This window comes from Pinus tabuliformis, chromosome 4_2 (assembly GCF_031772625.1).
Source record: "Pinus tabuliformis cultivar Carrire ecotype Pingquan chromosome 4_2, CPIR1, whole genome shotgun sequence".
NCBI classification, from domain to species: domain Eukaryota; kingdom Viridiplantae; phylum Streptophyta; class Pinopsida; order Pinales; family Pinaceae; genus Pinus; species Pinus tabuliformis.
The window spans coordinates 71,028,562-71,042,690 of NC_142304.1; the positions used below are offsets into that span (position 1 = coordinate 71,028,562).

Here is a 14,129-nt window from a genome sequence, read left to right on the forward strand (position 1 = left end):
AGCATAGGTTGCAGTAGGGTGATAGAGGTGAGGTTTATCACCTCACAACATATGGCTTGGTTACATTGAAGAAAATGTCTATGTAACAGATAGTAGTGGGCTCAAGAATCTTATCTTGAAAGAGTTTCATGTCCATATTAAGGCCACCTAGGATACCAAAATACTTTGACAACTATTAATAAGTTCTACTATTGGCCGAATTTGAAGAAATATGTGGTTGAGTTTGTTGAGAAGTGCTTGGACTCTCAACAGGTGAAATTTGAATGTAATCATCCAGCTGGTTTGTTATATTCTATTTCAATTCTAGAATGGAAATGGGAGGTCATTTCCATGGACTTCATTACAAGTTTGTCGAGGACATCGAATAGCATGATTCCATCATGGTCTTGGCTAGCAGACTAAGTAAGGTATCTCACTTCATTGCATTGAAGTCTACTAATTCAACTGGTAAGGTTGTTGAGATCTTCATTAGGGAGATAGTGATGTTGCATGGTGTTCCCAATAAGATTGTATCAGACTGAGATGCCAAGTTCACTTCCAAGTTTTGGAAGGAGTTATTTGAAGGCTTGGGGATAGATTTAATTTTTCCCACAAGTTATCATCTACATATAGATTTACAGATAGAGATGGTTAATAGGGTTCTTGAGAATATGTTGAGGATGTATGTCATGCATCAGTAGAGGAAGTAGGAGGAGTATCTTCCCCTGGTAGAGTTTGAATATAATAATGGGTATTAGGAATCCTTGAAGATAAGTCCATTTGAGGCTCTCTATGGTCAGAGTTGAAATACTCCCATCATTTGGAGTGATCCAGTGAACAGTGTGTTGATTGGGCCGTATATGTTAGATAAGATGGAGCAGGAGATGCAATTTATTAGAAGGAATTTGAAGACAATGCACAACAGGCAGAAGAGTTATGCATATAAGCATAGAGCATTCAAGAAGTTCCAGGTTGGGGAGCATGTGTACTTGCACATCAAGCCTAAGAGGAGCTCTTTGAGGATTGGGTCATGTGCCAAGCTGGCACGTTGGTATTGTGGGCCTTTTGAGATCCTTGAGAACATTGGACCAATGGCCTATCAACTTGCACTACTGCCAACAATGATTCCATGATGTTTTCCATGTTTCATTACTTAAGAGATATGTGCAAGATGTTGATCATGTGATTGATTGTTCTATATTGCAGGTGGAACCAAAAGTACAGTTCTAGCTAGAGCCACAATGCATATTGCAATGAAAATAGCTCATGCTTCAGAATATAGCAATATAGTAGGTTAAAGTGCAGTGGAAGCACTTTGGGCCCGATGAAGCTACATGGGAGATGGTTGATCAGATGTGGTAATTTTATCCTTCCTTATTTGTTAGGTGACCAGGTGTGTTGGTATATGAGTTTTGGTATATATGTATGTATGTCATTGTAAACTTTGCATCGATCTATGTTGTAAGTCTCCAATAACTAGTATGTTTGTCATGTTTTTCATGTTGGTCATGGTTTTCAGTAGTTTTTATTGTAAATACTACATCGATCTATGTTATAAAGCTCCATAAGCAGTGTTTTTTTCTAGTCATAAGTTTCATTGAACACCCAGGACTATGTTCCCCCAAGGGGGAGGGGTTTGTAACAGCCCCTAGTTGATTTTCCATGTAAATAAAATGAAAACAACATCATGGGACACAAATTCCAAGCTAAATGGTGGGTGATTATAGTGGGCATCACTTGTGGTTTAATCATGGCTATGGACATTGGCAAAGGAAAAAAAGAAATAAATGGAATTTAATTAAGGAAATAAATGAAAATAGGAGGAAAGGGAGATGAAGAGACACAAATATGCATGCAAGGGAAATTAGAGAGAAGATGAAGAAAAAAGGAAAAAGGAAAGGAAGAGACTAGAAATCAATGATAAAAAGGCATCAGAGAAACAATTCACAACTTTTCTCAGTTTAGTTTTCGCTATCTGCTTCCATAGTCTTACTCTTGCACACTTAGAGCATTCTAGAATTCACTTGGACTTGGAGAAAGAAAGCAAAGAACAAGGAATTAGAGGACAGTGGAAAAGAAGGTTGGATCAGCAACTATTGCAGGGATAATTTGCAAGTAACAGGTTGCATTTGTGATTTCTTTTTTCATTTTTGGATGCATGGTACTTGCATGTGGCTATTTTGTTATTTTGTTATCATTGGCTCGAGATTTGCCTAGATTAATAATGGTTTCAACATTGTCTTGTCATTTACTAGATACCCATGGTGTTGTGGATGCCTTGTGTTGGTTTAAGCTTTGGATGGTCAGTAGACTTTGGATCATGGTGAGGTGGTCTCAGGAAATTACCAAGGGTTAAGGGTGGAGATGGGATTTCTCCTGGAACTCTTGAAGGATGGGTGGACACAGGTAAGTTCCCCTGGATGTGGTGAATAAAGTTGGAGGCATCTGAGCTTGTTTTGGTGTTAATGATTTCTGGACCATGTTACAATTCATTTTTTCGTATCCAAAAAAATGGCCCTAAACTTGTATTTATCTTCATCCATTGAGACTTTGCAATCATCTCCTACAAATCCAAAAATAATTCAATTTCCATAAGTTACAAGATTCTTACATTACATTGGCTAAAATTCCTAATTTTGTGGATCATCACACTTGTCCTTAAGGTATATTTCACTAATGCAAGTTTCACGCATGAAAATTGTGCTAGCTAGCATAGGTTTCTTTCCCAAAAAAGTGCAATGAACACCTGGAAATGAGAAAAAAATTAAAAAAATAATAATAATTTCAAAGTTTCTCTCTCTAGAAGCTTCGAGAGTGATTTTAACTCTTTACTATTGGATCATATCTCAAACTCCTACTAATGAGGTATTATCTCTTATCTCATATATCTTACCTCCTTCTAAAGTGCACCTAAGCCCTAGTATGTTAATTCCAAAACTACCTCATTTACCCTATAAATTCAGCATCTACCGTAGAGTCTGGGTTAGCTTTTGGAGACTTTGGTTATACCTTTATGTTGTCCACTTGTGTTTAGAGTTCCATGATCCATCCATGTGCTTTACGTGTGATTAAAGGTTTACCATTGTGGCAAAGGAAGGAAAATATAGTTGGGATATATTCACAAGGTCAAGGCCTACAAAGGTTGTAATATTTTCCTTCCATTATTACTCTTATACATTATGTCTTGATTATGAATATGTAGAACATGAATCCATGACTTCCTGTTTAGAGTTTTTTGTATATGTTATCTTATATGTTTTTTTATCTTACTTGTATTGGATGGTTTGCAGGTTCCACTTTTAGAAATTGGAGTTGGAGTTGGAGCTAACAAGCAGGGAGAAGAAGGAAGCTTGCCTTGGATTCCAGGTAGGTTTTCCTTTTGTATTTCAAACATGTCTAAGGAAAAAAATTGTAGTTTTGTCTTGGTTGTTTCTTGACTAAGCCACTATGTCTAGGGAGATTACTTTTGTCCACATAAGGAATTTATCTATAAAACAACTTGGAAACTCCACTGGGGAACAGGATGTTCTTTGCGTTTTTCTTTGCCATATCCTTTAGGACCTTTGTATTTGACACCATTTGTCTTGTTCAAACTGTATTTTGACTTAAGAAAGTTGTATTTCAAGCTTGATTGTGATTTTTTTCCTTGATTTTCATGCATATCAGACCCATCACATTTTTCCTTCTATGAAAGTGCAAGTCATCGCATTTTTCCTTTTGTGAAAGTGTGACTCAGGGTAGTTTTTCTTCTTGTAAATTACGATGATCCAGTGATATTGCATTGTAGTGAGGTTTTTCTATTAATTAAATATGAACCATCACACTTGTGTCTAAAACTTAAGTACAATGATGCCTAGAAAAAGAAAAAATTAGTGCTTCCCTATCTTGCTTTGAAATTTGCCTTGTTACGTCGTAAGGCATTCTTATGTGAAAACAACTCCTTTGCTGCCCTCGTGTCCTCTGTTTGCGCCGTTCGATTTCATGTTAGACGATTAGATTCTGATAGGCCGTTGATTTGAATTGCAAACCGCTTTAACTAAGTGGCAACGGATCGACCTTGGTTAGTGGGGCATGAATCCAACCGCCTTCATGCACAAAATTTCGTTATAGGTGGCCGCAGTATTCGACAACTGTTCCATTCTGCTGCGCTGCTGGCCGCAGTTTTCGACAACTATTCCATTCTGCTGCGCCGCTGTTAGCTTAAATCAAATTCTGGTGCGCCCCCGTTAGTTTAAATCAAATTCTAGTGAGACGAATCCCATAACAACGAGCGATGGGACGGACCCTGCTCACTGAGCATGGTTGGTCTTCCAACACTGTAGAGTGGATGGAACCAAAGAATATACGAGGGATTTCAATTCCAATCCGGATGTTCACAGAGTGTGGCAGACTGTGGAAGAAGACCCCTTTCACCCCTTGCAGCCTGTTGTATGCAATTTTTCCTATCTATCTTGTGAAAGCATCACTTTTAAGGCAAAAAATGTTAATGCTGGCACGGTTGAGAAAGGGCAGTGCACAGGAAGGGGTTGTGCTGATAAACTTTGCTAGGTGCTAGGGATTGGCTTGACTCAACGACCTGCAAAGTTTCTCCCATTAGCATTTAATAAACTATTGTAACTTGTGGTAGACAAGCATTATGGTAATGAGCTTCCCTTCTTTGATTCTGTATAAACTCGTATTTTAAGGAAATATTTTCTCCTAGTTAACGATAAATTATTCCTCAAGTCAATGGACTTGTGGTTCAATGGGCAGGGAAGTGTCTTCTCGAGAAACCCACTAGGGTACCAGTTCGTCTATGCAAGCAGGTCACTATGAGGTTTGCCCCTCATCGCTTTCAGGAAGTTGAAAAAAACCTGTTGTATGCAATTTTTCCTATCTATCTTGTGAAAGCATCACTTTTAAGGCAAAAATTGTTAATGCTGGCACGGTTGAGAAAGGGCAGTGCACAGGAAGGGGTTGTGCTGATAAACTTTGCTAGGTGCTAGGGATTGGCTTGACTCAACGACCTGCAAAGTTTCTCCCATTAGCATTTAATAAACTGTTGTAACTTGTGGTAGACAGGCATTATGGTAATGAGCTTCCCTTCTTTGATTCTGTATAAACTCGTATTTTCAAGGATTTTCTTTTCTCCTGGTTAACGATAAATTATTCTCAGGTCAATGGAATTGTGGTTCAATGGGCAGGGAAGTGGCTTCTCGAGAAACCCACCAGGGTACCAGTTCGTCTATGCAAGCAGGTCACTATGAGGTTTGCCCCTCATCGCTTTCAGGAAGTTGAAAAAACCTGTTACTCACTGAGCTAGGATTTTTGTTTTTGAAAGTGTTTCTTAATCAAGAGAAGCATTACAATATGTCCAAAGAGGTTGGGCACCACAAACAGCAGCAACACAATCCTGAAGGGGTGAACCATTGAACGGAGGTTCATCTAAGCAGCTGCCACAAGGGGTATTCTTCTGGGAAAATCACCCAAGAATTGCACCTAGCCCTATCCCCTTATCCATGCCTCCAGGGAAATGAAACCTTGATGGGTGACCTGACATGCCACCATCTTCGCCTTTACTGAACCATAACCCCATTGATAGGCCTGGACTTTTTGTCTGTTTTTTCATGGTAAAACATTTTGCTCAAGTATAGAAATATGATACAATACCCATACCTTAGCCTTATGTGGGGACTTTGGAATGATGTTATTCTTCTCAGTTCGATCAATTTCATCCAGCTTTTCTCCTATAACGAGATTCTCAAGGAGTTGTGACACCAAATCCCCTGCATGATCATGTCTTGCACCATCTGATGAAGAAATTTTTTCACCTTCCTCGTCCTTTTCCTTATCATCAGCAGATGAAGCCTTTGAACCCTGCTTGCTCTTCTCCTTATCAATAACACATAAAAACTTTACACATTCCTTGTCCTTTGCATCCTCAAGTCTTCCACCACTGGCAACGGGCTCTAGAAGATTAATCACAAAACCTGCACCTGTAATGTTTCCCTTACCATTCCGGCACGTTTTTCCCCTGGCTTTCTTCACTTTACCAGGCTCTAGAAGATTAATCACAAAACCTGCACCTGTAATGTTTCCCTTACCATTCCGGCACGTTTTTCCCCTGGCTTTCTTCACTTTACCACCCTTTTTGATTGCACGTTTCTTCTCGAACCGTGGACTGATACGCTTGATCTTGGGATTATTTTCAAGACCTGGCATGAATTCGTCCGGTCCCTGGAAAATCAGCTTAGCATCATGAATGCCAGAACGTTTCATGTCAACCCTGGAGTTGACATTCAAACTAACATTTGCCGCTTTTGAGATAAGCCTGGCAGACCTCCTTGGTGGCTCTTCTCTTCAAGAGAGACAAGACCATGCAAGACTTAATAACATATATAAAGTACTCTAGGTCTGATCCATAAGATTTCAAAAGATAATCCCTGCAAGTTATCAGAATCCCTTCCCCCAACTCACAAAAACAGATACCTATCGGCTTCTATTAGTTTATGTTCTTGTCACATATAATCTATGCTTGAGTTTATATTTCAAATCATTCTACACTTTTCGGTGTGGGTATTGGCCACCTCAAAATTTTTACAAAGGAATTTATTTAAACTATTTTATTTGTAGTTATTTACATACCTTATAACATGTCCTGGAAAAAAATTCAAACATAAACACGGTTTTCAATTTCATTTTGCATCAGTGATATACAATACATGCCTTCACCTCTTAGTTGGGGTTTAAGGTTCTTTAAGTTATTATGTTTTGGATACCAATCAATATTGAAGTCTTTCAAATTGTTTAATTAATAAGTTATCATGTTTGGATACCAATCAATCTTGAAATCTTTCGAATTTATGTACCCAAGTTTTGTTTAATTAATTAAGTTCTTATATTTTGGATACCAATCAATCTTGAAATCTTTCAAATTGTTTAATTAATTATCATGTTTGAATACCAATCAATCTTGAAATCTTTCGAATCACTGTAAGACGATACATTGTTTTTATAGTTTTATATGATTGCGAAATTTAGCTCAATATGGTGCAGACTATTAAACATTTTACATTTTAAACTTTCATGAAATAGTGAATGGCTTTTTGCAGATGGGGGTACCTGAGTACATTTTTGTGATAAGTTGACACATTCTTATTAAAAAATATATGTTTAAATGATGAATGGAGTAAGATTGACATGTAATGCTCTGGTAAATAATTGATTATTTTACCTTAATTACATTATGGAGGTGGTTATCATTAAAGAGAATTAGTTTAGAAATTTAATACTTTGGTAAATAATTGATTATTTTACCTTAATCACATTATGGAGGTGGTTAACATTAAAGAGAATTAGTACATTATTTACAAAGCGTCTCTCTCTCCCAACAAAAGACGAAGAATTTAATTTTGATTATCAGCCTAATCACATTAAGAAAATAGTTTTCCCTTCAGAATGTCAATTTAATAGTTTAGTTTTCCCTTCAGAATGTCAATTGTTTTGATTTGGGTAACAATTTAATAGTTTAGTTTTCCCTTCAGAATGTCAATTGTTTTGATCCTGGGTAACAGCGTGTATAAAAATTCTCTTTTCTATTAAAATTCAAACACCATCGCACTCTATAAAATCCCACCAAAAATATTCCTGTTTATCAAAAATTCAGTTGGATGTCATAGATTATTTTCAATGAACATAACACTTTGAATCCTCGTTGATTTTGGTAGGGACATGAATTCAAATGATTTATCAGGAAGTATTCGTCCATCTTTGAGTAATCTTACAAAACTCTACTGGTTCCACCCCCAGTTAAAATGCTTCAGTTGGATGTCATAGATTATTTTCAATGAACATAACACTTTGAATCCTCGTTGATTTTGGTAGGGACATGAATTCAAATGATTTATTAGGAGGTATTCGTCCATCTTTGAGTAATCTTACAAAACTCTACTGGTTCCACCCCCAGTTAAAATGCCACTCAGTTCCTGCTGCGTTATCTCTTTTAAGTCATTCTCTTTCCTCTCCATTTTCAATTACAAGCCCACCTTCAATCGCATAAAACACTCATACTCTGTTAGTCAATGTACACCTGATTCAATAACCCACAACTTCAACCCCTTTCAGATCACCTTCAAAAACCTGGGTATTTCTCAGTTGATATATGCACAGCACAAAAACAACATTCTCAAGGATGTGGGTAAGCAAACTCTGTCAATGGCATCCATGCTCTTGTTCACTTTTTTGTTTCAGCAAGTGCAGTTGACACCGTCTTTAGCAATTACCCCAATCCTGCACTCAGACTTTCAATCCAACATGGCCTCAAAAGAGCCAGAAGCAATAAAAGTCCCAGACCTTCAGCTACCCAACAACTTCACCAATGTTATTGACATAGCCAGGGTCTTATTTCCAGCGCAAGTAATGAAGATTTCACAAGAGTTGCAGGCTTTGGAAGACAAGTCAGAGTGGAAAACGAGAATCCTTACAAGGTCTGGGCCATCCCCATCTCCTTCAGATAAATCCTTCAGGGACCTATGGTGCCTTGATGACAGGATTGTGACTATAGTAGAGGACATCTCTTCCCCAAACATCTTGAATTTTGGCATAGGATTAACAGTGGGTTCCAGGCTTCCTCGTCAATTCTTCGGTGGGCGGCAGTCCAGGTATGGGAATCAGTTTTTTGTATCGAAAGAGGGCTATCAGGCAGCCCTTTTGAATACAATTGATGCCATCAAGCAATGCATTGTTAGGGAAGACGGATGCAATAACGTGCCTGGTTTGACAGATGACCTGTACTTTTTAACTCTTGCGACATCCATTGCTGGGGGTTGTGTGTTTAGGTTTGCTGCCCGGCTTAGCCCTCAGGGCAGAGTGGAGGGTTCATGGCAGTGGGTTGTTCTTCTTTCTCCTCTGTGGCTATTGTTATTTGCTTCGTTTGGGATACTTCCAATTGTACACCCATCTTTGGAAAATCACCTATTGAGAAAAAATGATTTAACTTTGATATAAAAGTCTGGGAATTTTTTATTTTGCAGAAGTTCAGGGCTCAAATGCAACTCATGTTTATTAGTATCCTCAGGAGGGTTGCAATGGCTGCTTATAATTTTTTTCAATGTAGCCTTATGTTAAGGGTTGTCCCTGTGGCTTAACCTGTCTCTCTTATATGGGACTATTAATCCACTGTTTTCATCGAAGGAAATGGGGATATAACACTGAGAGTGATCATGCAGGACTGCATCGATTAATGGGTCTCCTTCACATATCCACCATGCTTTGTAGTGAGATGGAATTGGTTCTCATTGCTGTAATTGACTCTGTGTTTCTCTCGCCAAAACAATACTATAATTAGCTGTAAAGTTCCCAAGTCTGACATTATCTGTGCTCAGCAACCCTGTTATTTTGTTATTCTGGTTTTAGTTACATTCAGCAGAGAATAAATTTCATTTTGATTTGTGTAAAATAAACCTTTTATTGCAGGCATTATTGGAATAAAGAAAATAATTATTTTTGCATGAGATGCCAAGTGTCACTATTGAAAATTTCTATAAAAGAGGGAGAAAGTTAGTGAGAAAGGGACTTTTTGAACAGCCTACTATTGGATTAATATCCTAATGACATTGTGTACTTAGGATAACTATCAATATTTGTGGTGATTTTAGTAAAAATGGACGTCATGTTCTTCTGTTCATCTCCTCAATGGGTATTGAATTCCCTTCTTCATCATAATGTTTGTAAGATTTATTTCTTTCTTTCGTAGGCTTTGGCGTCCTACTTTTGTAAGATTTATTTCTTTCTTTTGTAGGCTTTTGCTTTTAATTCCTACCTTTCTGAGCTATGGTGCTTTAAAGGAAACTAGTCTTAGCCTTTTTCTCGATCTAGGTGGTTTGTAAGGAATAAAAATAAGATGTGACATACCCTAGTAGATGTTGTTACCTTTTTCTCCAGCTAGGCATACTTATATTTGTTCCTTAATGTTATTGCATCTAGGGTTAAATTAGAAAAAAACTTACTAATCTCTAAAATTTTAAATGCATATATTCCTTAATGTTATTGCATCTAGGGTTAAATTAGAAAAGAACTCACTAATCTCTAAAATTTTAAATGCATACAATTAAGGTTGTGAAAGCATAGTAGTCAAAAAGGGCTCCAGATACAAACATTAAGACCTTAAATTATTTACAAAATGTAGGCCACCATTATACCATTTAATGGGAGAATAATGAGTACCCATCAACATCATTACCATAGGTTTCTCCCATAAAATGGTTTTGGGGTCAATGTCAATAGTGAAAATATCATCTACATAATAGTCAACATTTTTTATATCCGTTTTTCGTGGGATTGAATTTGAAGAGCCACACTTGATTCTTCTTTACCTTCACTATGTTAAGACAATTTAAGTACATATAGGTTATAGTTTTAATGTTATAGTTAACGTGTTAGGTATTAAAGTTTATGTATCCTAACATTTTAGGAGTTACAATGTGTTTATGATGAGAGTGTACTAGGGGTCATAATTTTTAGAATTCATTGTGTTAAAAATCATATTGCACTATGGTTTACTTAATAATAGAGTTATTCCCTTAAGGATTATAAGGTAATAAATGCCACTTTTTCTTAATGGTAATAGTGGCTAGAAGTTGCATTTTGGAAGGGTTTGTAATTCTAAAAGAGTGATCAAAGTATATTATGGTTTATATGGGATATGAGACATATAAGTATTTTGACTTTCATAATGGTTTTTAGTTAAGAGACACATATTGTATTTGATATTCTAGTGACCATAGTGGTGAAAGGTTACATTAAGAAAGGGAAACAATTAGTGGGGCTAATATATAGTGCAATATATAGGAATATCTAATAATAAATTCATTATAAGTATTTTTATTCTTTATGAAAGTATTTTTTTGTTGTATTTGCATTCTTCAATTTATGCCTTACGGCGTTTCCTTTGCAACATCTGGTGAAAATGCTAGTTTACTGTGGTTTTCTGAGTTTGTGGTCTATCTTACTCTCTGTAAAGCCAGCAGTTTGTGTGAAATTTGAGTTGGATTTCTCTTTGGTAGGAAATTACCTTTTTATTGTTAATTATATCTTTTTACATATGGATTTAGTATTGATTCATTCAAATAAATTTTAATATTACAGTAGCAATCTGATTGAATTGTGTTTTATTCAATAATTTAGTCATATTTTCATTTTTCCTTACATTGCAAATTGAAAGAAAAAAAAAACAAACAAAAAACAAAAACAAAAAAAAACAAACATTAATGTTCTCATGCATTAGAGTTTGAAATTTTGAATTGGAATAGTTAATTTCAGGATCTTGTTTGGAAGTTATTGTTTTCTGCATCATTGTTTGAAACTCCTTCCCTTCTTTATTTAGGTCTTCATCGAATTAAAAGAGTATTTTCTCATGCTAGTTTCATTTTAGGAGTTCAGATGAATTCGTTTCGATCCTTGAAACCGAAAATATAATCAAGATAAACATTAAAGAATCTAAGGAAAATTTTAAAAAGTAAAGACACATTTAGTTGGTATAGGCTAGAAGATGTGTTCTGGCGTCTCTAAACCTAGGAGTTATCATTACTTGTCAGCATTACATCTCGGGGATGGTTGGTTTTCCACGTACATCGAACTATATCAAAAAATTATTATACATACCTTTGGGTATATAGGACAACACTCCACGTACAACTATATCGAAACTATAACATCTTTGGTCAAAAATCCATGTAAAAAATAATAAAGGTAAAATAATATTGTGGTCATGGGACATGTATTATAAGTTGAATGTTGGGAAAAAACATAGTGATGGAAATCACTTGTGATTAATTTATGGCTAAGGAAATGGCTACGGCTTTGGAAAGACAAAGTGGCATTTATTGGCATTTTATTTATGAAAATAATGAAAATTAGGAGAAAAGGGAGGAGTGTGGCATACTTGGAGTTTTCTTTGTTGGAATTATGATACACATGTTGTACTTGATGGCAACCCACTCATCTCAGATGATAAATTATAGTGCAGAAAAGTTCACGCACTTATATGCAGAGAAAAGATTATTTCATGTAGAGAAAAGTTCACGCACTTTTATGCAGAGAAAAGTTTATTTCATGTAGAGAAAAGTTCACGCACTTTTATGCAGAGAAAAGTTTATTTCATGTAGAGAAAAGTTCACGCACTTTTATGCAGAGAAAAGTTTATTTCATGTAGAGAAAAGTTCACGCACTCTTATGCAGAGAAAAGTTTATTTCATGTAGAGAAAAATTTCACGCACTTTCATGCAAGGAAAAGCGCGTATATATTGGAGAAATTACCTTTGGTCCATGGTAGTTAGTCCTTGGTATTTGAACCTATGGTTTTGGACCATGGTACCTCGTCAGAAGTGTTGATCTCACGCACTTTCATGCAAGGAAAAGCGTGTATATGTTGGAGAACTTACCTTTGGTCCATGGTAGTTAGTCCTTGGTATTTGAACCTATGGTTTTGGACCATGGTACCTCGTCAGAAGTGTTAATCTCACGCACTTTCATGCAAGTAAAAGCATGTATATGTTGGAAAACTTACCTTTGGTCCATGGTAGTTAGTTCTTGGTATTTGAACCTATGGTTTTGGACCATGATACCTCGTCAGGAGTGTTGATCTCACGCACTTTCATGGTTGGTTCATGGTATTAGTCCGATAGTTTTTGATCCTATGGTTTTGGCCCGTGGTATTGCATCCAAAAGTGTTGATCTCACGTACTTTCATGGTTGGTTCATGGTATTAGTCCAACAGTTTTTTGATCCTATGGTTTTGGACCGTGGTATTGAGAAAGGACTAAGGCTATAAAAGAGGAAGGAGATCATTTGACAAAGCATCATCTGAATTATTGAATATCTAATAAAGTGCTAGATCTGGAATACTATTATTGGGTTATGGTGCAGGTCTGGATCTGAGCTAAAGAGGGATCTCACCAGTTGATGGAGAAAAAGATCTAAGGATAGATCGAGATCAAATGGTTTGAAATGAACTATCTCTATATATTTGATTATGCTTATTCTAGATCTGTATATTGAAAATGATCTGAACTGGGTATAACTTAAGTTTGAGATCACTGCAAGTCATGTTTGAATATTTATAGATTTGTACGTGAGTTGGCTTTGGTGTAAGCGCGTATATATGCAGGTTTGGTTCATTGTAGTAGCGTATACAATTTGAGCTATGATATTTGAAGTCACAGGTGGTTCTGGTTGTTGATGGGTTCTGATGACAGTTTAAAGGTGTCAGTATTCTGCATATCCTGTTTGGTTGATTGGTTTTAGCTTCAGTATTGATGGATGAGAACTAATATTGGATCAGGATCATAATGACTCATATTTATGTGATCTGATGGACTAGATCTGGGTGCTAACACATATATTATCCTTGTATATGTATTGATTTGGTGTTTGGGTGATTCAGAAGATTGATTGATTATGTGCTTCAATGATATTAATGGGTCCAGTATGAAAATTGGATGAAACATGGCCTTTCAGATTATGTGTTGTGCTTCAGGTGTATCCAGTCTGAAAATATATGAAACGTGGTACCTAGAGGAGAGAAGATTGTAGGTCGGCGCCTACGTACTAGTATCTTAGCTAGTACAAGAGCTAAGGGGGTGGTAGCTCCCTTCCAGTAGCAGTTGAAAACTTTGGAGCATTGTAGCAGGTAGCAGCCTGCGTACTAGTAAATGGATCGGCTAGTACAAGAACTATGGGGGTTGTAGCTCCCTTCTAGGAGAGACTGGAGAATGAGAGAGAGTTGTAGCTCTCTGCAGCTAGAAGCATGCGTACTGGTATAAGACTGCACTAGTACATAAATATTGTAAAAGGATCTTTCGTATTAAGAAGAAGATTGAGATGGCTTGCAGCAGGTGGTTTTCTCCCACATTGGGTTTCCACCTTATATCATGGTGTTCATGTGTGTGACTTATGTGTGATGATCTGTTCTATTTTACTGCACCTGTTTATTGTTAATAAGGTTGATAATGTTCTAATGCACTCATTAAGGATCAACTAACTGAATCATAAGAAGTTGTGGAAGTAGCATATATGAATCTGAATATGGAAATGAAAAAAGTTTTATTGATGTGATAATATTGATTCACCCCCCCCCTCTCAGTATTATTTCCAACAATTGGTATCAGAGCAGG

At 36.6% G+C, this 14,129-nt stretch overlaps 1 protein-coding gene across 1 annotated transcript; it reads left to right on the plus strand.

Moving 5' to 3' along the window:
• Positions 1-8,271: 8,271 nt before the first annotated feature.
• LOC149168279 (thylakoid lumenal 15.0 kDa protein 2, chloroplastic-like) lies at positions 8,272-8,964 on the plus strand. Its single transcript, XM_089424875.1, has one exon. It carries the CDS (start codon positions 8,272-8,274, stop codon positions 8,962-8,964), a length of 693 nt encoding a protein of 230 aa, XP_089281001.1.
• The last annotated feature ends 5,165 nt before the right edge of the window (positions 8,965-14,129 follow it).